Source organism: Sphaeramia orbicularis, chromosome 13 (genome assembly GCF_902148855.1).
Source record: "Sphaeramia orbicularis chromosome 13, fSphaOr1.1, whole genome shotgun sequence".
Classification (NCBI taxonomy): Eukaryota; Metazoa; Chordata; class Actinopteri; order Kurtiformes; family Apogonidae; genus Sphaeramia; species Sphaeramia orbicularis.
The window spans coordinates 32,169,881-32,195,583 of NC_043969.1; the positions used below are offsets into that span (position 1 = coordinate 32,169,881).

Here is a 25,703-nt window from a genome sequence, read left to right on the forward strand (position 1 = left end):
TCCTTTTTTTTGTCACAAATAACCTTTCTGTGTCGGTTCCCATGGTTGGAGGTGTAAAGTCTGGGTCTTTTCCCTGATGTTGCCCAAATACTGCTCATCATCTCTCTGTACAAAATGTGTCAATTTGCTGAATATGTTGTTCATCCAAATGTGTGTATATTTAACACCTACTGCACTGGAGGAAGGATTTCCCTTCTGTGGCTCTTCTTTAGTTTTTTTTTTTTTTTTTTTTTTTTTTTTTAACCCCCATGGTTTTTCCTCTCTTGAGCAGAAGGTCTAAGGCAGTGGTTCCCAACCTTTTTTGGCTCATGACCCAATTTTAACATCACAAATTTCTGGTGATCCCAGACATTCAAAACTGAGACATTTTTTGCTAAAATTTATTTGTTTTTGATCATGTAATAGTTTGCTATACAATGTTACAAATAAACATTGATTTTAGACAACATTTAGGCTAAATAATGTATATTATAATGGATTGAGGTAGAAAAGCCAGGCTGAGATTACTGCACTAATTGAAAATTTTATTTTCCTTGGTCAGGATATGTACTGTCAGTCCAGTGCGAATCGATGAAGGCCTCTTCAAGTCCCTGTTTGGGCGCCAATTGTTGTGAATAATTAAGAAGAAAGACACAACTCGGGAATGCACGTCTGGGAATATCTCCCTTTCTTTATTTGATGGGGGTTTTTTGGACATCATTACTACCATAAAGGGAACTAACCATCTGCTGCGTACGTGGTAAGATTCTTTGGCCAGACATGATGTTATGTTATTATTGATCCTCTTAGAATGTTTTGGAAGGACTGGTGGGAACTTCCGTTCACGCAGCAATCCCTCTACCTTGTACCAGGTCATTGTGACCTACCCTTAGTCATTCCAGGAAACTGGACACACACACACAATTTACCAGAAGTTACTCAACTTCATGAAATACGATACACACATACTTAAGACCTTACCAAAGTACAATAGTATTTACAAGGCTGCAAATTAATACTGAACAAACAATAACTCAAACTATGAATTATGAAAGAGCTGCAGCATTTGAAACTGACCACAAAGAACATTTGAAAGATAAACAGTACCACAGTGCTTCAGTTTCAGCGTTTGTCATGTCTTTTATGTATTGTGATTGTTGCTCTCAACTCACCATATATTTCTAAATATTTTTATTTTTTTAATCAATTACTAGAAATTTCAGGGGACCCCATTTTAATTCCAGGTGACCCCATGTGGAGTCTTGACCCCAAGGTTGAAAAACAGTGGTCTAAGGACAGTTGGTGTTTGTACAGATGATAAAGTTCTTTGAGGAGAATGGTTTATATAATAAAATGTTGACTGTATAGGAGGTGAATATGACTAGAAACAAACTTTTATTAGTCATAAAAAAAACCCACTCGACTCTGCTCCCCTGGGAAAGTGCTAGATTTACTCCAAGAGTAAAAGCAAGAGCACAACCTTTTTTCCCCAATACATCAAAAGCTAAAATGTTTATTTCAGACTGCCATGTGCCACCATGTCTCAGGACCTTTCTGTCATTACACTATGATTGGCAGTTGCTGTTCACTTCTGACTCACCAACACAATATCAGACTTGTTACAAAAAAACACCTTAAAAGGTAGGAAGTCAGAGGAGGCACATTAATAGCTGAAATACGTAAACAGTTGCTGCAGTGAGATGGAGGGAGGTGATTGCTGAAAAGCTTGCATCAGTGTCTCCAAGCATGGCTGGAAAAATAAAGCAAGTAAAACTTACCTTTCCTTACTATTTACAGACAGATTAAAGTGGTCTCTGCACACTACAGGCAACAGATGCAGCGCTCAGCAGAAGCAAGATGTTATCAGAAGAAAAAAAGGGAGGTGCAGCTTCACTGATGTTTGGCTTTAATACAACTTGAAAGTCAAGTTTGCTGTGGAATCTGTTGCACATCTGAGCAAAACCTGAGTAGATCGAGGGCATTGCACAATAGCACTTGAATAGATCCCATAAGTATAGTGCACCTCTTCAAAACATCTTCATTTGCCTCTACCAGGCACTGACCAGTCAGCTCAGTAATTGAAGTATCACCACAACACTTGGATGAATATATATGCCGTTCAGACAAAGCATCATGTACCCACTGTAGAGGTTTCATTACAAACAACTTTATTGACTTGTTGGAAAAAAAGAGACATAACTAATGAACACAAATTACAGTCGTCAAAAATACAGACAACAGCTTAAATCTACTTAAATAGAATGCAGTCCATTTCCCATTAAGTCTGTTCTGTGTATATGTGCTTATGTTTGCAAATATGTGAAAAGAAGCAAAATAAGAGTGGGAGAGTAAACTGTCTTATCAGGAAAGTGCAGGTCCAGCCCAGCCATTCTGAGTGTGCTTCAGAGGGTGAAAAGAGTGCTAGCTACTGTGTTGGTTGCCTGCTTAAAGAAGCCACCGCACCCACGTGACCACAGTACTGTACAAGCAGGAAACACTGGCTGACATAAGACAGTGCTGATTTTGTTTGTGGCTTACTGACCCATTCTCTATTTTATTATGAACTGAAATCAGCTTTGTTATGACTGTTACCATCTCAATCACAAAATCATTATTACATAAACGATAAATAAAAAACCTACTCCATCCAAAGAGATGTAAAATAACAAAGAACTGAACCCGTGATTTGTAAGTACACATATGAAACACTTTAATATTCATTTATTGGCAAAACAGAAAAACCTTGCAAATCCAGGTAGAACCATGACAGAGGTATCCATTCTCTACTGGCTGGCCAGTTTCCTTATGCTCATGATCAGCCTCTTGCTGTATTCCTTATGGTCAACGGGCTTCACATCCATCACAGTAGCCTTGATCCTGGATTCATCCTGTCAAAGACAAAATGATATATTTGCTCAATATGTAGTGAAACCCAAAGTCATAAGACAACATTCCCTTTATGTTTACCATTGACTAGAATGTACTGCTATGGGAACTATGAAATGTGTGCATTGAACTGTGGGTGAGGTTATTTGTAAAAACATAATTACAAATCAGTCATCCTCTTTCCCCTGACAAAAAGGCTTGTTGTGAGACATTTGGACTGGGTATCTGATATTTTATGGCATTCAAATCAATGGCTCACAAAAAGCAGCTTTTAAAGCTATAACCACTTCCACAGCTGTCTAGACAGGAGAAGGTCATTTCCACCAGGGCCATTATTCTTTGCATTTAAACAGAGGTTACACTCATTTTGTCTCCATTAATCCTCTGCTGCCGTGGTGTATGAAATGTAAATCGTCGTCTTGTGGACTGGTGCCCACAGTCTTTAAGAATAGCCTGTAATAAATCTCACCTCGATTTTGCTCATAAAATTACCTCTGTATAATTTAGAAAGATTTTTAACTGAATGAACGTGAAAGTTCAAACACACACTGTGGCTAGTGAACATAGATCTACAGTAGGCTGGGTTAAATATCAACACTGTAAATGCTGTGACTCCCCTCTGCATGAATCAAAGCAGAAGACAGTGTAGTGACAGTAAAAGACTTCTACTATAGTAAGAGTTATAGCTTTTGTTCTATAGCATATTGCATAGAAGATCAAACTGCTTATAGGTTCATTTCATTAAAACTTCCAGTGCTGGAATGAAAGTATTAAAAGGACAAACTTTAATGTATATTAGACTTTATCTTTAGGGCCTGAGTTTTTTTAAATCTGTTACAAACTTAACATTTATTCTGTTCCACAATACCTCTAAGGCATCTTTAACGTAATGGAAAACTGCAACATACAATATTCAACAATGATATGACTTGATGATAAATAACCTCAATGTAACTTTGAAAATTAACAGGAGGGTAGCCAACAGGGGGCTGGGGCTTCATCTGATAGGTCACTCAGAGTGTTAAAAATAATTCTCATTCACTGGCCTGATCATAGAATAGATAAGCTGTGGAGAAGGCATTCAGCACAGAACCCTGATGACAGTCAAACCAAATATTATGTGGTTTATAGTAGAGATGTCCCAATCTGGGTTTTTTTGCTTCCGATCAAATCTTTTTTATGAGTTGTTTTGCCAATACCGACCTGATACATTTTAGTATGAAATTTTGATTTAAATTTGGAGTCATTATTTATAGGTTATTATGCTATTATTTTACTTGAGATCACAATTGGGCTACATGTGGAACCTGAACTAAAACAGGTATGACACCTTTGACTCTTAATAATTTTAGCATAATTTTTGCACTTTCCAAATTCATACTGTGGGCCAAATTAGAACCTTTGGCAAGCCGGTTTTGGCCTGCGGGCCATTTGTTTGCCTCCCCTGCTATAGCGCGTCTATGGACAGGTCTGTCCAAGGATTATACGGGGGTGCGTTCTGTGCCATACATACCTTACAATGAGTACATACAGACCATACGACTGTACAAAGTGAAAGTGAAACTTATGCTTCACTAATTCCTCTAAGTCTCCTGCTGTTCTGCATCTCATTTTCCTTTACCCTACCATCGGAAATGTTCATTTCAGAGGACAGGACGTTTGTTTAAGAGGCCATAACCCCCCCCCCCCGAATCGGCCCAATCTTGGGACTGAATCCAATCCAATCCGATCCAATCTTCTAAAATAATCCCAGAGTGGCATCTGATACCGATCTTTAGATCAGATCAGGACATCCCTAGTTTGTAGTGTATATTAACCACAACTATACCAAATGATGTTAGTTCATAATTACAGTTTCTTGTATTATTAGTTCACGGAATTATAACTTAAGACTATCCTTTGCTCTACTGTTCTAAACAAAATCATCCAACATATTGTTCTTGTCCAAATACCAGTTCCACTATGATACAACAGGATGACTGAATGGTGTCATTAACTGTCAAGGACCCATAACAAGTTTGTACAACATTGTACCCCTGACATGTGAGAGCATGGCACAACGGCTGGATTGTAGCACTGAAAAGGAAAAAAAAAAAAAAAAATCAACAAATTGAAAGAGGGGTTGCAGGTGTCTCTGTTGAAGGAATATGGGGTTTGGAGGCAGCAGCCAATGCATGCTTGTAGCAGTGCCATTGGCGGTTAGGATGCTGAGCTGAATGTGACAGACACAGTAGCCTCTTCTGTGTGTTGACAGCGGATGCAGCCTCTGGCTCAGCTCCAGACTTCCTGCTCAGAGTCCCAGCCCAATCAATTCTTTTATGTGCTTCCCTCAAAACAATCCTCTATCTGTGTGGCCTACAGGAAATAGTGACCACCACTAATCTGTGCATGCGCCCCTCACAGAACCACTGAAAATGAGCAGTGTTAAGGCCGACGCTTTTTTTCTTTTGAGATTGCTCTGTCAATCAAAAGGCATGCAGGGTGTATTTTTTTGGCGATGAATGGAAAATAATCACAGAGGAAATACACAAACATCTAAAAACACAAAGAACCTGCTTGCGTGCTGTGAATTTGTCAGCAAGTCTAGCTGAATGAATGATGAGAGTTCAGGGGATTTTAGATGAAGGGTTTTTACCTCCCAGTCGTTTACACAGGCATGCTTCCCATTGTATTACAGTGATATGGGCTAGACATCATGCTATTACAAGGACAAAACGGTAGGCATATTATCACACTAATTATAATCCTTTTTACTCACATTATACGTTTCTAACTTCACTCTGTTGCGGAAGACAAAGGTGTTGAAGTTGGCCTGTTGAAATACTTCGTCAAAGGCAGCTTCATTCTGAAAAGTGAGAAAATTAAATTAGCTAGATTTCAAGGCAAACTCCTATAATGTAATACTAGTCTCTTTGATACTGGGTACAAATTTAGCTATCGGTGCTTTCGTAATATCCCTTATATTAACTTAAAATGCTGAAAAATTACTTGTGATTTACTAAGTAATTATGCCTGGAAGAAACAACATAAAGTAGGTCTTTAGCGCTGTTTTACAGATGCAGGAGTATGTGTCTGTATGTGCATGGGTGTGCATGTTTGGCAGCAATAATGTCTGAGTTTTAGCTCATGCCCTGGCCGTCTCCCGAGGCCAGTATTATATTCAGGAAGGGAAGTCTCACCGAGTCCTTGAGCTGCCCCAGGTAAGCTGCATTCTGGCCCAGAATGGCCTCGGCGCTCTCCTGGAAGCAAGTCACCCACTGGTTGTCCCCGTAATCTGCAATGTTGGCCTGACAGATCACAGAGAAAACCGAAGGCAAGAGTAAATACGAAGCAAGTCTGATGCATTTAGAAGCACATGTGCGCTTCTTAGGTTTTGTATCAGTGTCTCGTTCTGTAGCTGCTGAACAATTACACGAGATATTTCAACTCAAAAGACACCTCTCTTTTTAAGCAAGCCTGGCAAACACATGAGGTAACAGTGTAGTTGTGATACATGTAGTGGAGGCAAATTCACAGCTTATGTTACAGCTTGTGAAGAAGAACAATATGCTGACTAGTGAGTGGTACAAAACAAAAGCCGCTTATTTCAGAGGCCTGGCTGCAGTAACTGTACTGCTGACAGAATTTCCTCATTCAACGTAGTCTCTTAAAATATTTGTTAAACAGACAAGGTACAACTGCCTTCATTTGTGATGTTTTGTGTGCATTGTGTGAAATGTCCAAAAGTAGAGAGCACTGCAACAATTAAACCAACGTAGCTCTGAACTTAGAATTAAGATGGTTAAGTTTAATTAGCCTGCATAATTATACTGTATAATTGCAAAAGGCTGCAATTCATAGGTCCAGATTCAGTGAGGATTCAGGATGATCCAGCAGCAGAAATGGAAAAGTAAATGAACAGCACTATTGCATGATGATATTTTTAGATTTAGTGACAATGAGCTAAGAGGTATTACATAAAATATGCAGAATGAAAGTGAGAAAATCTTTGTTTTCATGCTGGTTTCAGTTTTTAAGTTTGACTAAATGCTTTGGTTAATCACCAAGCAGGAAGACTCAAATCAAAATTGCAAATCACATTTATCACTATGTGAATCTTCCTAGAAACATGCTTTGAATGTTCCAAAATGTGAGCAGTTTAAAATGGACCAGAGTTTAACTAGAAGAAGTCTGTGGAGACTAAAATGCACTTGGTGAGAGAAAAAGTCATATTAACGTCTGCTCAGGACTAAGCTGAAAGTGCTTTATGTGGAAGTTTTAGGGAACCCAGTGCGGAGTCACTTACAGAAAGAATGAGGCGGTACTTGAAGTTGGGGAACTCTTTGTCACACTTTTCACAACGGAACATGCCATTCTGCTGGTCTACCACTTTTTTATTGCAGTCTTGGCTTGGGCAGGCTTGGTAAAGGCAGTTCTCCTTGCGCAGGTAGACTATGGTGGCGATGCAGGTATAGTAGTCGCCCTGAAAAAAAGAAAAAACAAAAGCATTCTTACAAATAATATTACTGAAATATCTGGTGCTCCAGTAGATGTAGTAAACCTTTACTTTTTATATGTTAAATATGTTTACGGGCAGGATCCAGAAATAAAACAGCATAGAATTATCATTACAATGGCATTTTCAGGAACATGTAGCAGAGTACATGAACAGTGAAGAAGTGACATTTGTGCAGCATAGGCAAAAGTTACACTCCCAATGGCTCTGACATATATGCAAACTATTGAAGTGGTAGCTTATGCTGCTGCTACTTTTCTTGGGAGGAGGAAAACCGCTGTAACCGGCAGCAGATAAATGGCCTTCAATATTTCTATTCAGCTGAAAAACTTTCATGAATATCAGATTGCTAAAAGGATGAGTAAGAAAACAAGGTGGTTTCTGATGATGCAGATCCACAGTGTTCTTCCAAGGCTTTCCTGTTGCAGTCTATAACTCTTACATACAAAACAGATACGTTGTCCCATCCGAACAGGTGGCTGTATTGGATAAGGTCTCCCTCTGGGTGCTTCTATGAAACTGGTCCCTAAAAACAGGACATGGGGGCTAAAAATTTAAACAAGATGTAGACTAATGTTATGAAGATAGTTTGTAAGCACTTTGGGTCCATTTTAAAAAATAAATATTTACTGAGATAAAAGAGAAACTAACATTTCAGATAAAACACATTTTTATATTTTTTATATTATTATAATTTTTTTTTTTTTTTTTTTTTACAAAAGTCTGCATGTAACACGGTAAAACTGACATGAAAATTATGCACTACTATTTTTTCAAATATCTTTTTATTCTCTCACAGGTACATTTTGGGAATCGAACTAATTATACAAGGCAGAGTGTTTCACAAAAATGGTCGCTGTAGCAAAATCACTTGCAATTTATTTGTGTTTAAATGGGCAGGTTCCGCATGTAACACTGGTGAACATGATGGGTTACAAACGATAAGTTACACAGTAAACCTGGAATGAGACTGCCGATTCATGAAAAACCCACATTTGGATTAGAAAAACCACCAGGACCCTCAAATGTAACACAGTGTCTTTATTTATAGCGGTATATAAGACCATTTCAAGCCATGCGTTTCAGATCAAATACACTGACACCTAGGTAGCTTTTCCTGTCCCAATTTTGGTTATATTTTTAGACCCAATATTTTATTAAAAATTCATTAATTTTGGAATGGCCCGGAGCAAGAGTATAATTTTTTTGCTTTTATCTGAGGTCATCATTAGGTACATCCTGGGGGGATATTTCTCTTTTATTATTGGATCTAAAAAGCTGGCAGTGCCAGGTACCAAAATGAAGCCAGTTTCATAGAAGCACCCCTCTCTTATGCCCCATTTCCACTATGTGGTATCGGCTCAGCCTTTTTTGCGTTTCCATTATGAAGGAGGACCTGGAATCTGGTACTACTTTTTTGGTATCACCTCCGCCAAGGTTCCAGGACTGGGGACCAGATACTAAAACGTGACATGTACACACTGCAGACCACTGATTGGTCAGACAGTTTTCTCTGTGACCCGCCGTTTTACAAAAAACAGATGCGGTAGTTGACAGTAAATATAGCAGTACATTAATCCACATGATAACAGCCCAAAACTACACCCTGGTCGGTCCAGGAGATTCAGTCTTTGGTGTCCGACGTAAAAATTCAGACGAGACAACACGCAACGAGCGAGTTTATCAGCAACTCTCTGAACAGACGACACAGAGGTAACACACCGCATCACTATGACGACCAGGTACTGTAAAGTCAGTAGTATCTTGTAATGGAAACGCTCTCCAGGAATACCGAGTCGAGTCGAGCCGAGCCGAGTCGAGCTGGTTCCACGTAGTGGAAACGCGGCATTACTCATCTGTACTCTTTGATAAAGGCCAAAGGGTCAGGGAGCAATGAAACAGGAAAGTGACCAATCACAAAAGTCAGACTCTACATGTTGTTATAAATAGTAGAGAATCACTCAAGGCTACAGCCATCACTAATGAGTATTTCTATGTGATTAAAAATGAAAACTACAGTAGTCTTTAAACTCCTATAAGCCACAAGGGATTTCAAAATATTTAATTGAATAGATTGTTTGAGGGACAGCATGCCAAGTGGTACAATGAAGATTTTAAGAGTCCACATTCCTCTGTGTTCAGTTGGATTTAATTTCTGTTGTTGCTATTAATATCATTAAAAGGAAAAAAAGGGAAAACAATTCATTCAGAAATAGACTATCTCCCTTAAGTACAATGAAAATCAATTCTTTCTCTTGTGATGCTGACCGCTGCGTTAGTATGCGGGAAGCATTCGACCCCAATTAAGTTCCAGAACAGAACAATTGATATTCGAAGTCACTTTGGATAAATAAAAAGCCCTAAAGAGAGTGGTAAATGACAGCGACAAATAAGAGAAAAATCACCCTGTTCCAAAACAAGAAGGTGCCGACTGTGTTTTTTAATGAACGTTTTGATTTACCAACAAACAACCCTGACATCAACCTCTGCTACTTTTCCATAAGGTCTAATTAATCAAGTAAACACCTTTTCAATTAGTGTGTGATTGACCAGGCCTGCCATTGTGGAGGGGGATCAGAGAAAGCTGGATTTCCTTTTTTTTTTGCCTCTGTCACATGCCTTTACAAATGCAGTGTCAAACCAACAAAAGGAGTATAGCCACTTACTGTCAGAGAGGGCAAGAGAGCAATGCGGAAAAACTTCACATTGTGACACAAAGGCTTTTAGACAGGGATAATTAATTGCAACAGAGTTTGGTTAGGGGTGGAGGTGGTCTTCAGAGGCTTGACCCACATGCCCCAGTGTCTGAGATGTCTCGGAGGACTAAGGACGACCTGTGCTCGGCTCCTTTGTCAGTACCAGGCCTTATCAAACGTCATGCTGAGAAGGCGTAAGAGCTTCATAGCCGAGGGTGAGACCTCGCTGCATTAACAGCGGGGGAGGCTACTGCTCGGAGAAGCCCCTCAACTGACAGGGGGCTAACGGTACAGTGTAGATTTGGGCTATGGAATTCAGGATGGGACCGCTTAAGCTGCACCGTTGGTCCTGACATGATAGACTAGCAATAGTGGCTCCACTAAAACACGCATTAGGAGGAGCAATAAGCCCTTTACTATCTATGAATGGGATGGACTGCAGTTCTGGCCATAGTACAGAGAATTATGAGGCTACAAGAAGTAGGACAGGGTCAGAGATAGCCGCGGGCAGTAGAAAAGCACCACAGTTCAACCACAAGATGAAATTACACATTCACTAAAACATATTTTCCATTTGATGAAGACATACAGATTAACAGCTGCTGTTATTTATCTCATGTGCACCCCCCCTTTATTTTCTAAGGATTGATAGATTCTCAAGAAAAGGATCCATCAATAATATATCACCTACTTTCTCATCTTACAACCAGAGCTAATCTGTTCTCCTTGTGTTTCTGTGTCCAATCATAACGACATGCATAAATTAATTGTCACAAACTCAGGAAACTTTCCTATTATTTTCATCATATTATCAATATTTTCCTCAATTATCCAAGGTAGGAGTTCTGAAATGGTAGACAGTATGAATGTTCCACGCAAATCCCCTTATCAGTATAAATGAAGGGGAAAAGAACATATTCAGATTTATTTCACTTATCTGAGGGCAGTAATTTCATTACAGGAGGAAAATAATGGAGTCTATGTAATTTTTGTAATCAGGACTAGAGATAAATGTGACTTGCAGATATATTATACACCTAGAGGATGGGATTAATAGGTAGTGCGGAGATCAGGAACCTTATTCAGATCCAATATAAGCACAGGTATATAAGGTAATGCAGTCATTTTACAAGTCAGTGCTGAAGATGCATGTGAAATGACAACTGAAAGTACTTAGGTGGAGCAGATGTGCAAGTACAAGGTTCTAAAACTTTTGATGGGGGGGGGGGTGATGTTTACCACTACAATCATTTAAATTATTGATTGTACTTCTAAATAACATTGGAACTAATTCTAGTCTAAAACTTCTCTATCTTAACCCCTGTTACGTAGTGATCAGAAACATTTCAGTAGGAATTTTGTCACAGGTCCTCACCTACAGTTATTTACAATGACACTGCACAATTTTAATTCATGGCAAATTATTTCAGGGACCCTTGCTTATGAGTCATAGGCCCCCAGGAATCTGCAGACTTCACTGCTGGAGAGACAACACGATGTGTACCGTGGGTCTTACCAAATAAAACTGAGCAGTGAGTGAGTTCATATTTGTTATTTGGGATTCAACACTGGTCTTTCAGTTTGTCCTTGAGTATCTTCAAAGAAGCATCCTTGAATAATAATACGTCTTCCGTAACCCTCTTTTGAGTGTTCGTCTACGTCAAGGCAAAGCTGTGAATGTACCTTGTCTCCATGTCCCAGGTGCTCGGTCTTAACATCCGAGATAGACTTCCAGTTCGTAAGTCCTCCCCCACTCCCACCTTTAACTTCTGTCAGAGACTGTCCATCCATGGCATGGCCCTCCTTGTCATACCTGCATGAAATAAAACATTTCTTAGAGGAGCACATTTATTTTTGTTTGTCATAGCATGGACAGCTTGGTTGAGAGCTCGGCGTCCTGAGTGCCTGTGAAATGAATCAACATCGGATGAGCCGGCTGGGGTCAGGGTTCTTACGGTGATATCTGAAACCCATTTCCCCCCAATATTGCCAGTAATTCAGAGAAGACTACAGGAGGAACAAGAAGAAGAGAAGAAGACTAAAGATGGCTGGAGATAAAATACCACTGTAGAAAAAAAAAAAAAAAAAAAAAGGTGACAACTTAAAACGTTCATGGAGATCAATAAACCTTACTAATCAGATGGCCAAAAGGCAGAGTGGCACACAATGGGGAGATCATGTTGTAAATACAGAGCAAGCATGCTTTGCTCCTGGAGGCATGACTAATTGAAAATATCTCCATTAATGTTCACACTGTGGCACAAGCAATGAGCGGTATGCCAATTTCCCACTCCTACTGACAAATGTGACCAATCCTTTATGGTGGCCCCATTTACTTTACCAGTGTACCAGCATGCTTCGCTTTAATTGTGGCTGTGCTGAGCTTAAGTATATCCTGACAAATCAATGGGACAAAACAGATCTACCATTTTCTGTCAGGTTTAACATCTCTCCAAAGACAGATGCTCTACAGGAAAGAAAAATGGAGTGACAAGATAGCTTAAGTGATTAAAAATGTATCAGACTTTAAAAAAAAGGTTAGACTGCAGATCTTCAGTATTAGATTTCTGCTCTGGACATCTGATTTGACAGATACCCAAAAGGACTGCAAAATACTCAACAAGATATCACTATGACAGGATCCAGTCTAAAAGCTGCTGCTGTTTTTGTCATACAGACAGGGAGGAGCACAGGAAACAGAAATGGCATGATATAGACAGTGATTGTGATGAAGGAGGCAAAAAGAGGACAAATTAGATCTGGCAGAAAATGTGCAACAGTCAACTGAAAGCAGACAAATCCCAGCTTAGAGGAGCATGGCTTCAGTCAGACAAACCAACTACAAGAACTCCAAGATAGAAGACTGGAGGATGGCAGGCATGTATGTGCACAGCACAGGCATGTCAAATGTCAGTGTGTCAATGAACAAGGACAGGACAGGAGCAGATACATGTCAGAAGGAGAGGGAAAGGCGTGTGGAGACGATGGAAACTCTGGAAGTAGGGAGCACTGAGACTCAAACGTCTGAGCTGAAGGTGGCCAACACACCACCATGCTGCACGAACATACATAAAATGGCCAAAGTGGATAACTCATAATTTTAACAAAACATCATTTCCATTACTAAAATCACATGCTGTACATGTGCAACAACAAAATAAAGCATACGAAGGCATCTGTGAGCATTACTAGATCAAAACTAAAAAAAATTTGAAGACAGTAAGTACAACTAATCTCAATTTTTGCATTTTAGGTAGGTTTGTAAGAGGGTATCTGCAGGTTTGAGGAGGGCAAATGTATGACTTTTTAAGATATTATTCAAGCCGTCTTTGAAATTTAAGACCTTATGTTCACAAAGTACCAGTACAACAGGCCTGGTTTATTGCCTTGAACCAGTTTCATCCTTCTTTCAATCCAGCTAACATTAAATTTCCATTTTTCCGCAATTAATGTTTCTGCCACTGATATTCAAGCTGCTAAAGCTCATACCTGAACCTCTCCACCCATGAAGGACTGTTGGTGCCTCCACTCATTCCCATCTCCATTATGCTAAAATGCTAAACACTGACTTAACGTATTAGTTTCAAAGATTTCTAAATCAATATAATTTATCGTATCTGTAGAATTTAAGACTTTTGAGTGCCACATTTAAGGTTTAACTATCAATTTTAAGGAGAACTTGGGAAAATTAAATTTAAGACTTTAAAGATCTGCCAACACCCTGATCAAGCAAAACCTCAGTTAATATAATCAAATGTTAACCATTTTATCAAATGCAGGGTTTTTCCTAGGTTCTGAGCATGCTTGAGTGCTGTTTGGGTTCAGGGGGTTGACCTCTAAGGACACAACTTGCTCAAGGAGTCCACTGAGGACCAACAACCATGACATCCTGGAAAAGTCCTCCAGTTACTTGGCTTAGGTGGTGGCCAAATGGCATGGACCTGCCATTAAGTTTTATACTGGTTGACAAACCACTAAATTATCAGCAAGTTAAAAAAGGCAAAGTATAAATACACTTAAATATAGACACGTATTTACATCCAATAGCAAATAACACAATCTGTACTTATGACTTACTTGTCATTCCTACATCTTAAGGCATCAATAGATCAATACTATTGTCACAAGGCTAGAATTTTAACAGGTTTGTCCTGAGTAAAAGTTCTCAAAGTGTATCATGAAAGCCCAGAATAAGAAAGTGATTTATTCTTCTATTTATTCTTCTTCTTCTATTCTGACTTATTCTTCCCAGTAATAAAGATATTTCAACTCTACAGCTAAGAGGCACATACTTAAACAAAAAACACTGATTTATTTTGTTTCTTTTGTTGTCTACATACAAGGTAAAATAAACATCTATATATAAAGTCTTAGAAAGTTTGAAACTCATAACCTTGCATGCAACTGAGCAGACTCAGAGGTGAGTTTCAAGGTTGAGTGCCTTGGCTGAAGGGTACTTTGACAGGCTGCCTCCTATTTTCCCCCAAGGGAAACTTTTTCACAGTCAGTGACCTGTGTCACAATATGTTGTTTACGGTAATATACATTATTTAGTAGTCAGTAGGATTAGTTACGATTAAAGCTTAGTGCCAGTAATGCAGATAATAATTTCTCCAAATATTTTTTTCAACAAGTACAGTTTATTGAGACATTTTGGTAACTGACAACTAAATAATGAGGCATAATGTTCACCAGGTTATTATGTTATGGCTTGTTTGCCTCTGGGTTGACATAATTACTGCCTGTAAAAGAGAAAAAGCTGGAGTCAAGATAAGGAAGACAGAAAATGTCAGCTTGGATGTGTGTGACAGAGTTAATGGTGAATGAGGGAAAACATGGCCAAGTTTAGCAAACACTGAGGTGCCTGGCCTAAATGGACAGCAGGGCCTTCTATAAATATGCTGTTGCCACCTAATGGACAGAGTCAGTTATGTTTTTGTTTACACTGATACCATTCATGTGTTAATAGGAACATAAATTTAAAAAGCAAAGCCAAATGTGAGGGCATCCAGCATGTGCACTTAGATCAGGATCATAAGTGCACAGTGCAGCATTTCTATTTGAGGAAATTAGAGCAATTTCCATTACTGCCAGATTAATTAGTGCAATATTAAAGGGGTACTACCCAGCTTTCCATATAAGAACAGAAATCGCTGAGCTGTATCACTAATACTCTGTGTGAGTTTGAGTCAACAGCCCACCAAGGATAGACTATTCATTTGAGCAAGTCCCAAAGGTCTGCGCCAAAACACAATCAAATTAAGACGCCTCCGCATGAGTAAAACAATGATGCTTCAGCAACCTTGACTGTATAGGTTTACTTATTCAACTAAAGGGAAAAAAACTTTGGATTTTTACTGTTCAATATAAAAAAAAATAATGAAGACTTTAATTGAGTTGTTCCTTGTTCGGTTTTTCCAAATCAATCATGTCCTGGCGTATATAACAGTCATTAAGGGACACACTTTGTGGACTTCATTTTCCAGAGACTATGGCTTACCGCCAGCACAACTCATATTCCTCCACTAAAAGTCTTCAAAGCACTTACTTATCATCATCACATATCTCTGTAATGCGCTTTCAAATTAAGACAAATTAGTGAGTGGGATTCGTCTACTATTCTCTTCATTGGTTGGTTATGGTTCGGCTCTCATAGAGGCTGCATAACGACCTCGTCTTCAACATGGTTCTCACTTGGATTGTCTGGGATCGAGAGTAATGAGTCAGGGCTGGCCTCCTTCAGTCTGTGACTTTTAAACTGTTCATTAGCGGAGGCCTACGATGCTGCAGTATCCCACTGTCCAAAGGAGGACCCGCACAGGCCAAACCCTCTTCTGCAGTGGATGAAGCAACAAAAGGATTTAAGGATCATTATCTCTGGCTGTCCAAGTGAGAAGTGGCTGGAGAAAGTTGTCAAACAGAAAAGAGCACGGGAAGTTTAAAAAGCCTGGGCTACAAGCAGGGATGTGGAAGCATTTAGGTGCAAGAAAGCAGAAGATCTAGAGTTGGTTCACAGCGGTGCCCTTCTACAATCTCATCCAAACACATCGATTCACAGAGAAGCTAAGGTCATGCGGTAAAAATAATCAACAAGACAGAGATCTGAGACATTTGGCTGTCTTTTACAAAGCAGAGTCACATCTCACTGGGTGTGATAATGTGGATCTTCTCATTAAGTATAAATGATTATAGCCATATTTTTTCAGCAGAATATAAAAAAAAGACTGTACGGACTGTCACTAAATAAACTCAAGACTTTATACCTTCCTTCACTTTCACATTTCAAAGCAGGGACTGATATTAAGAGATAAATAAATGAAACCCTTAAAAGGAATCGATTTGGTCTCGACTCAGAAATACAGATCTCTACCTTCATGTCAGAGAGCCGCGACAGACTCAGCCTGCTTAAGTAGGATGTATAAGGAGGGGAGATCCATCAGCGTGCCACAGCTTGGGAGTGAGGTTAAGTAGGAGCAGGAGCAGCCACCTGAAGTCCATGTGAGCACTGCCTCACCTGTCAATCATGTGCCAATCTCTATCATTTCACACAGTCCCCGTCTACCTTCACATCAACCCGAACAGGGATGTTTTTTGTTTAAAAAGAGATAATAATGTCTAATAAAAATGCCAAAAAGAAAACATGCATCATGCTTTACTCTGGTCATGTAATACACAGTGATAGCTGCTAATGTGAGAAGTACAGAAACTGAGCTACAGAAAAAAAAATGAAAGCCTGAGATTTGCAATTCCTCAGCATGGAAAGTCACATGTCTAAAAACTGAGGCGTGTGTGCTGTTTCACAAGCCTGCATCTGGTGGTGGTATTCTTCAGAAATACCAGCAGACAAACACATGACTACATGTACACAAGTAAGTCACAACTGATTCTAAAGACAGACGTGGACTATTTTCCAAATAATCCTGTGTGTTCAAGTAAAAACAGCCAGGATCGAAGGCATGCATTCCCCTGCCACACACACTCACACCAATAGAAAAGACATGCTATGCTACAATCAACATAATCACAGAGAAATGAGCCTGGATTTCATTTCATCTGGAAAGGCGATTAGGGAAGTAAAAAATGCATTTCCACAGATTAAGTATGATTTCCATTTATATGTAATGCTTTGGTGGAGCACCCCCCGCATTGTGGCTAATGGGGGAAAGCTAATCTTGATAATGAGAATCCGGGCATGTTCCCTTACAACTTGGGGAATGGAAACCCACCGTTTAAATCCTGGGAGTTCTTTAATTTCAATGGTAACACTTGCATGTGAGAGGATAGTTTGAGGGAGGTAAAATAAGAGCGAGGTAATTTGCTATGCACATTATCTGAAAACAGAAGGTTCACTTACCAGCCTCTGAGCTTGTATGCCTCAGGGATGTCTGGGTTGATCATCAAGGTGCTGCTAAAGGATGCAGAGAGGGACCTGCCTCCGAAATCTGACAGCTTTGCTCCTTTAATGGCCACAATGGGCTGTCCTGAACCATCAAATTTTTCTGCCTATACAAAATAGACATGATGTGGATCAAATACAGATAAAACTTATACATGTTTGATTTCTACCATTTCGTGATTTGTCCAAATCTATTTTGCTAATTTGCACATAAAAGCACCTTCTTCCTTTCACAACAGGACAAAAATATCAATTTAAGCTGTCTTGTTCATTGAATCCCACTCACAACATGCAATTATATCACAAATGACTGCAATTCAAAGTTTCAGTATGTGGATGGTGATATTTTAGATTAAGCGCCACTAAGAAGAGAGAGGAAATGGGTGAAAAATGCAAAATTATGTTTTTTTATCTGTATAGTTTTTATATTCTACATCTAGTTTACATGTGAAAAAACACATTTCAAAACTAGAAAAGCACTCAGAGAGCGCAGACCTCTGCCAAGGTAGATCAGTCCCCCCCCCCCAATTTAATCATTTGTTCCTTGTACCAGTAACAACATTTCCTGAAATTTTCATCCAAATCAGTCCATAACTTTTTGAGTTATCTTGCACACGGACAGACAAACCAACGCCGGCAAAAACATAACCTCCTTGGCGGAGGTAACAATCAATATCTGTGCATTGACTTTCATAACAAAACAGGTAGATTCAAAACATATTCATAAATCAGAATACTATTCACAATAATCACGAATCTCAGCAAATCATATAGTTCTTTGATCAATCACTTTCAAAATAACGGCATAACTACTTGCTTTTAAAATATTTCAAGTGGTATTTTTCTTGACTATGAAAACCTAAGAACACAAAGTGGGAAAAAAAACAATGACAGTCGAAGGAGGGGGCAACACAAGCCTTCAGAGACAGGTAAGTATATCTACAACACTTGCCGTTTGGCATTTCCAATGTTCTTTATAAACTATAGATCTTGTGTAGCTCTGCAAGTCCCCCTGGAAAAAGGGGGAATCTGTCGAACAAACAAACAGAGAAGAAACACTGTGCTTCTTGTCAGAAAGAAAGAAATGGTGGCCAACTTAGCACAGTCCCTCTGAGCCAAAGGTAAAAATCAACTGCAGGAGCACAGTTCCTTCATCACCCCATGACAGGATGTTTAGTCAAGTGATTTCAACCACATCCACTTCAATTCAACAAGCATCACACTATTAAATGGCTGCAGTTTTGGGAGAACAGGGAGCATTTTTACACACATTTCAGATATTGTCTCACTTGAAACTGAAGACTATGGCAGAATTTGTTACATGCCATCTGGATTAAGTGGTACTGAACCAGCGCTACTGTCACTGTGCTCAGCGTCTTCCTGTAACTCTAGCATTAGTTTCATTTATCTACAGCAACTGGTCTCAAATCAAAAAAGGTAAACAAGTAAAAGTTCAGGAGTTTATGAAATATTTCTCAACAGCAGTTCTCAGATTACGATTCTGTGTTGAACAGATAAATATCTTGAAAATATCACAATAAATCACAATAAGTGAGCATATAGTACATTCTAAGAGTGGTATTGATTTTTAAAGCCATTTTAAAAGCACTAGACACAACAGCTTTACATTATTATCCTCTGCATGGCTATACTCACTTCTTCTCCCCATAGTGTGACTGTCACCATCTTCCCAGACATGTCCATCAGGTTGAGCGTCCTCTTGGACACTTCACGGTTTGTCTTGGTTGTGAGGCGGGTCACCTCATCCACACTCTTACACACTCCAATCACGTCTGTAATGAGGACAAAAAACCCTCAAATCAAACAAGTGAAATGTAAAATACACAGTACTTTATAAGTGAGAGAATGACCAGACTGTATGGTTTTTAATGCATCTGGATCTCATACAGATCATAAATATTTGATTGACAACTACATCCTCAAGTCCATGGGTTTCCCTTCACAAATTGGCTCATGGGAAATAAGTGACTTCATAATTTCCAGTCAGGTATGAGGTCAGTGGCCTCTATTCCAGTCACAAACTATATGACCGAAGTGGAGGACAGATTCAATGAAATCAGCTTTACTTTACTTTTTAACTTTAATTTTTATAAATATACTTCACTGAGCAAACCCAAGACCCATCAAGGATAACACGTGCAGAAAGAGACACCAACTCACTGAGAAATATTCTTGAATTGTCAAAGGTTATATCAACAATTATTTAAATGAAAAAATCAAGTGCTCAAGAGGACAAGTCATATGTTTGTAAGTGTGAAATGAACTCTTGATAAAAGGGTGCAAAAGCTAAAAATCTAAGTATTAATCAAAGAGGGTGTCAACACTACTTGTGTGCTGCTAATCTGTGGGTCATGAACTGGCATAGGCAGTGGACAAATAATGCCATCTGGTGGTCATTTCAAGTATTTTTGTGCAGGATGGTATGCACTTTCATCATACGAACTGTAAATTCTTAAAATGTTCAATTTAATTCCATATGAGTTTACTAAATAGGTTTTTCAGCTTCATTAATTTTGTGAAGTGTTTGTGCAAACTCATATCTTTATAAACTGCATCAGTGTCGACACCAACACCTACAACTTTACTTCCACATTTCTACATTTAACTACGGTGAGCAAACGTGAACGCTCAATGTCAGCCGGTACGCAGGAGAGAAATTAGTCTAACAGCTGTACAAGATAAAGTCTTCATTAAAATAATTGCAAGCTGGATCCTTATTATTACTTTGTTTCACCTGCGACAGCAGGTTCTTATTCTCACATCAGCTCAGCCACAGGACCTAGAGTCGATCTCCACTACAGCTATTATCACACTATTATTAATACCACTTATCTTTAATCTCTTAATACCACAGCTGCTTCACAAACTTCCATACCAAGTGAAAAACCAGGTTAAATATGAATAGCACACCTTGACAGAAGCGCAAATTCATTACTTATTAAAATGTATAAGTGATTTTGCCACACTGTAAGACATTCATTAAGAAAGCTGACTGTCCATCACATTTCTTATTACACAACAGCTCTATCCTTTTACATTTGTTTAACCTAATGGACAGTTTAAAGTAATTTATTCCGCCCACTTTTCAATCTGTGTCTGTCCATTAGCACTCATAAAAATGGCCTACAATGTTGCTCTTAACTTGAATATTCATTTTCTACTAAAGACATCAAGCAGAAACAGGCTGCACATATTTCATTGCTCATTTAATTGCAGGGCTCTGTCTGTTATTAAATTTTAAGGTTTTAATTTTTGATTACTGACAGCAGGCAGTATGTATTTATAGCTGCTGTTTAATGCAGTTTCACCAAAATAAAATATGCAGGAACATTTGAGGGAGGTGTGGGGCGGGCTGCCTTTGTTCAGCCTGAGTTCCTTACCCACAATGGAATCTTTGTCTTTGACCTCCAGGTCGCCAATGGAGACAAAGTCACACTGCACCATGGGAACATCAGAGCTGTCCTCACAGGGGAGGATAGTGGACTCCCCATTGAGTGTCATCTCATAATCATTCTTCACAGAAGTGTACTGCTTATTGGCGATCTTCAAAGAGCCCTTAGACACATAGTAGACCTGGCACATAGAAATGGATCAACCATGTGTTAATCAGAGATCTGTGGAGCATGTACCTGACTGAATGGTGCAAACAAGATACGACTTCAGACAGTCGGGGAGGATCAACAAAGGCTGGCAGATGATCATAAGCTGCTTATTGTATGGGTACAGTGCAGCCAGATGACTCATTCACAGTCTCTGTGGCTTTAACTCACAAAGTACTGGCAGCTGTTGATAGAACAGTCTGCAGCCAAATCCATCTTTAAACCATGTAGATTTTGGCACATAATTAGGACAAACTAAATCATTAAATGCAGGAAGGTCTCACCTTGCCAACCTCAATAAGGCTAAAGAACTTGTCCACCTCTTGGTTGAATCCAGTCACTCTTATTTCCCCCTGTAATTAAGTATAAAATTGCAATCAAGTGAAAGTGCTTCAGAATTTGTTATGCAACTACCTCACAAAACATTTGAAATATGTAACAAGACAAAAAAAACCAAAACACTCACACTCTCATCTACAATCTCCATGGAAAATAGTTTGCCGTCGCCACGAGAATTGCTCCATGTTCGAATGCTGCTTTTGTTGGTTACACGAGCACGGATCGTCCACCTATAAAACACATTGGGATATTATTCATGTCAGTGTTATTTGCAACATCTCTTGGAAGCAACTGTTACACCCCCACTTAAACCCTTATTTAATCATTAGCATTTGCATTAGGACACTCTTTTGCCATTTCGAGGTCATTTCAGTATAAATGTTTAGAGACGGCACTGAATGAGGATTATGCAGTTCTCGCATATCTGCAAGTGGTTTTTCAGGCAATCCTCACAGCAGGGAAACACACAGTGATGCTACAATACACTAATGATGCTCCACTACATTCATGTCAGGCCAGTATGCTGATTATGAGCCCTGCATTGGCATCCTTTCCTTGAATTACTGTATTAAAGATTCAGTACATTTACACCATGTTTGATCATTTGAAGAGTCTTCTGTGCCTGTGCAGGGTAGTTTATGTGAATGTACTCTTATTTAACAATACAGACTGTACAGACTATACAACTGCATGACCTTCTCATCTACACTGACTGGAAAACATACTCACTTAGACTGGTATGGGTTGAGGCTGGCAATAGGAACAATTTTTGAGCCACCCCCTGGTGTACTGGGCATAGCAGATGACGCCTTTTTCCCAAAGTCCCGACTGAAACCTCTGTTCACTATTGGTGGAATAAAGACAGAAATAAATGATCCATGAAGAGCAGTGATAGAAAGGAGTCAAGTGAGAGGGGCATAAATTATTCGTTAGACACGAATTACAAAAATCCAATTTCTTTGGATTGCAACTGCTTGATCACTGTAATTATCTCACTTCATGAGGGAAGTTCCATCAAAGAAAAAGTTAATGACTTAAAGTAAATTTACCACTAGTGAGAGGAAAGACAAGAAGAGGAAACAGGAATCCTGTCAAACCAAGTTGTGGAGATGTGTGATCCAGCATTTTGGCAAGAAGGATGATTCACATTTCACAGAATCAGGGCAGAGTGTGAAATGCTGTAACAAACTGGAGCTGCTCTTCCCCCGGAGAGTGCTACAGCCTGACTCTGAGATTTTCCGTTTGAACAAGCGCTGCACATTTGATTTGTGTGCGTCTCACACTAAGGATTAGAGTTCAAAGTGTCCACTTAAGTCCTCCCACTTTGCCAACCACTGCACTTCTGGTAATTAAGCCTACAGATCAGGCAGCACACACAGAGAAATGAACAATAACTGTGCTGATGAGGAGGGTGCTTGCCACAAGCCCGATTCCCACACGGCAGATTAGAGGGATGAATACCTGCTATGACACACACAGGGAGACAGCAAAACCCTTCTGACAGTCAGATTGAACATCACTCCTGGCCCTAGTATACGCAATACTGCGAGCCACAGCTCATCTATGAAATGAATGACTGCCAGGGTTTCAAAAATAAATCTAATTTTCAGAGGTTAATACACTCCCTGTAAAGGGTTATTTGTTCTTTTGTATTGTCTAAAAAATAATGAAAGACTAAAACAAACTGAGATAACTACTACAAAGATATGGAGTTGCTAAAGGTAAAGGTTATGACAACCAAAACTGCCACAAGTGTTCAAGAGAGCTGAGCGTGTCTGTGAAATATGAGTGAAATAAACTCTTGAAAAAACGCTGTGAAAGCATTTCTCAATGAGGCTGTCAACACTGCTCTTGCTGCTAATCTGCGGGTCGTCCAACTGGTGCAAGCAGAAGCCAAATAGTGCCCTCTGGTGGTAATTTTAAGGTGTCTTGTATAATTTCACACAAAAGAGTTCTGAAAAAATTAAATACTTTCAGGGTCAAAAAGCTTTTGACCCACTCACCTTCATTTCCATTTTGTGGCATCAATGGAGGGCGGTTTACAGGGTTTGGGGCTGGCTGCGTACCTTTGGCCTGACCTTTGGGGAGGATTTGACATTTCAACATATACATTAAGTAACTATGACCTATTTTACAGTAAAAACATGTCTAAAAATTAATCACACCCTTTAAATAAAACTGAATAAGTACTGGATACATTTTCCAGTACGCAACACATGTTATTTTAAATTGTCTGTTCAATATTTTTCAAGTCATTACCTTCAGTGTAAGGGGTTGGGTCTCCAATTTTCCCAGCAACCTCTGAAGCAGGCTTGAGGACATCAATTTCCAAAATGATTACTACACGCCTGTTGAAACACAAACAACCTTTTCAACGCAAGGCAAAATGCACCAGAAAATAACACTTATTTATAGGGTTGTGTTTGATAAATAAAATAATTAAATGCACTTGAAACAAATACATTGATTTTTCATTTAAGCAGATTGCTGCAGCAAAAGCAAATAAATAAAAAATTATATATATATATATATATATATATATATATATATATATATATATATATATATATATAAACATACCTTCCATCTTTCAGTATATTAGTCACATGCCTCTTGAGAAGGCAGATGCAGTTTGGAGCCAGTGTGTTCTCCTCAGCCATGTAGTTCAGCTGGGTGCAAAGCATGAAGGCTGCACAAAGGTAGATAGGTCAGAGGTCATGTATGAAAAACTTATGCTTTTAACTCTGTGTATTACTGTACAGGTAACAGGTATCAACTTACAGGTCATAGTGTGGCGTCCATCACTCATCATCACCCTAAAGCGAGCCGGACCATTTCCTCCATCTATCTTACGAATGTTCTAAGAGGTGAACAAGGAGAAACTAGATTGGTCAGGCTTAAATGTTATAAAAATCTGAATCTTACATCAACATAAAAATCTTCTGGCAACATACAGGAAATGAATCATTGTTAGATAGGCAAATATTTTAAAATATTCGAGTAGTTATTTATAACATTTGATGTCTTAAATATTATAATGTGAATGTGGTGTCTTATTACATGTTTAAGGGCCCCCATTTATATGCTTCTGGGGTGTCCTATCCTCCTGAGACCCAAGAAAGTGAAAGTTTTAGCTTTTTTTCATTAAATAATTGTCTTGATTGGAAACTGTATACTGCAACAGTTTTTTCAGATACATTTTCAAAATAATTTGTCTGTATTTATTTATTTTTTAATGGAATGTCCTTTGCAATGGACAGCATTCTTTTTTTTTTTTTTAATTAAAACTGTGAAACTTTTGTCCCCTTCAGAGGACAAAAATGCATTGCTGGGTCGCAGGAGGCTACTACAAAATGAACTCTGATGACCAATTGTTGATTTTAATAATAATAATTTTGTAATAAATTAAAATTGAATGATTGATTGAACATAGTTTTGATGCAGCTTGAGTGTGTGGTACAGGAACAGTCTAATTCTTCTCTTGTTAACTAAATGCATCCTAAACTTAACAAATATAAGTTAATAAATAGAATAGCAGTTTTTTGCTGCTACAACAATCAAAGGTTGTACTAAACTCTTTTCATACTACTCACCACGAGCTGAAGCACTGCCTCATTGCCACCGTTGCCATTAGATAAAGCCTGGAAGGATAAAAGATTTGATTTAACCGTGAATTTTGACTTAAGCATAAAGTAAACATCACAAACTCCAGCTAAACTAGCGTTAGCTTAATATCTAACCTAATATTCATTTAGATTATCACAAAATGACATCCACAACAGTTAACACAGCTTAAAGTTAAAAACGTTCAAAATACGCCAATGACACAGTAAAGTATTGACAGTTTTGGTGTCTGAATTATTAATTAGTGAAACGCAAATTAATGACTGTTTCCTACTTCATTTGAACAAAGACTGATTAAACTTGCGCCAAGTCTGTGCGCATTAAAAGTCATATTTAAGGGTATAAACGTTCCCTCAAAAGCCCTCTTACCTCAATGGCGCCTTCCGTTAGTTTCATCATCTTAACAGAAAGGTAATTTGGCTGTAATATGACAAATTAACAAAAATATAAGTCACACAGCCTGTTCTACGGTCATACACCTGATAGTCCTCAGTGAACAGTGACGGTGGCGCCAACTGAAACAACCCGCGAAGGCCTTCGTATTTACTTCTCCAGTTTCCGTTTCCGGTTACAGATCCCGCTTCAGTTCTCATTCTGTCTGTTCCGTACATTTGAATGACTTAAAAACAATGTAAAACTGATCTGAGACCAGCTGCGTCAATATCAGC

At 38.9% G+C, this 25,703-nt stretch overlaps 1 protein-coding gene across 5 annotated transcripts; it reads right to left on the minus strand.

The window, feature by feature from the left end:
* Nucleotides 1–2,127: 2,127 nt before the first annotated feature.
* Nucleotides 2,128–25,557, minus strand: rpa1 (replication protein A1). Of its 5 annotated transcripts, XR_003937165.1 has the most exons (18): nucleotides 25,405–25,557; nucleotides 25,005–25,052; nucleotides 24,193–24,271; nucleotides 23,992–24,100; nucleotides 23,671–23,759; nucleotides 23,415–23,489; nucleotides 22,141–22,258; nucleotides 21,539–21,641; nucleotides 21,357–21,425; nucleotides 20,854–21,046; nucleotides 19,109–19,245; nucleotides 17,411–17,559; nucleotides 11,740–11,869; nucleotides 7,151–7,327; nucleotides 6,045–6,152; nucleotides 5,624–5,710; nucleotides 2,672–2,867; nucleotides 2,128–2,640 (listed from the first exon to the last, which is right to left on the minus strand). XR_003937165.1 is itself a non-coding variant. In XM_030152907.1 (17 exons), exons 1-17 carry the CDS (start codon nucleotides 25,432–25,434, stop codon nucleotides 2,763–2,765), a joined length of 1,803 nt encoding a protein of 600 aa, XP_030008767.1. In that variant the 5' UTR covers nucleotides 25,435–25,557; the 3' UTR covers nucleotides 2,128–2,762. The 5 variants fall into 5 exon arrangements, 4 of the variants coding, with proteins under 4 accessions (XP_030008767.1, XP_030008766.1, XP_030008769.1 ...); XM_030152907.1 differs by having other exon boundaries at nucleotides 2,128–2,867; nucleotides 22,141–22,255; XM_030152906.1 differs by having other exon boundaries at nucleotides 2,128–2,867.
* Nucleotides 25,558–25,703: the final 146 nt, after the last annotated feature.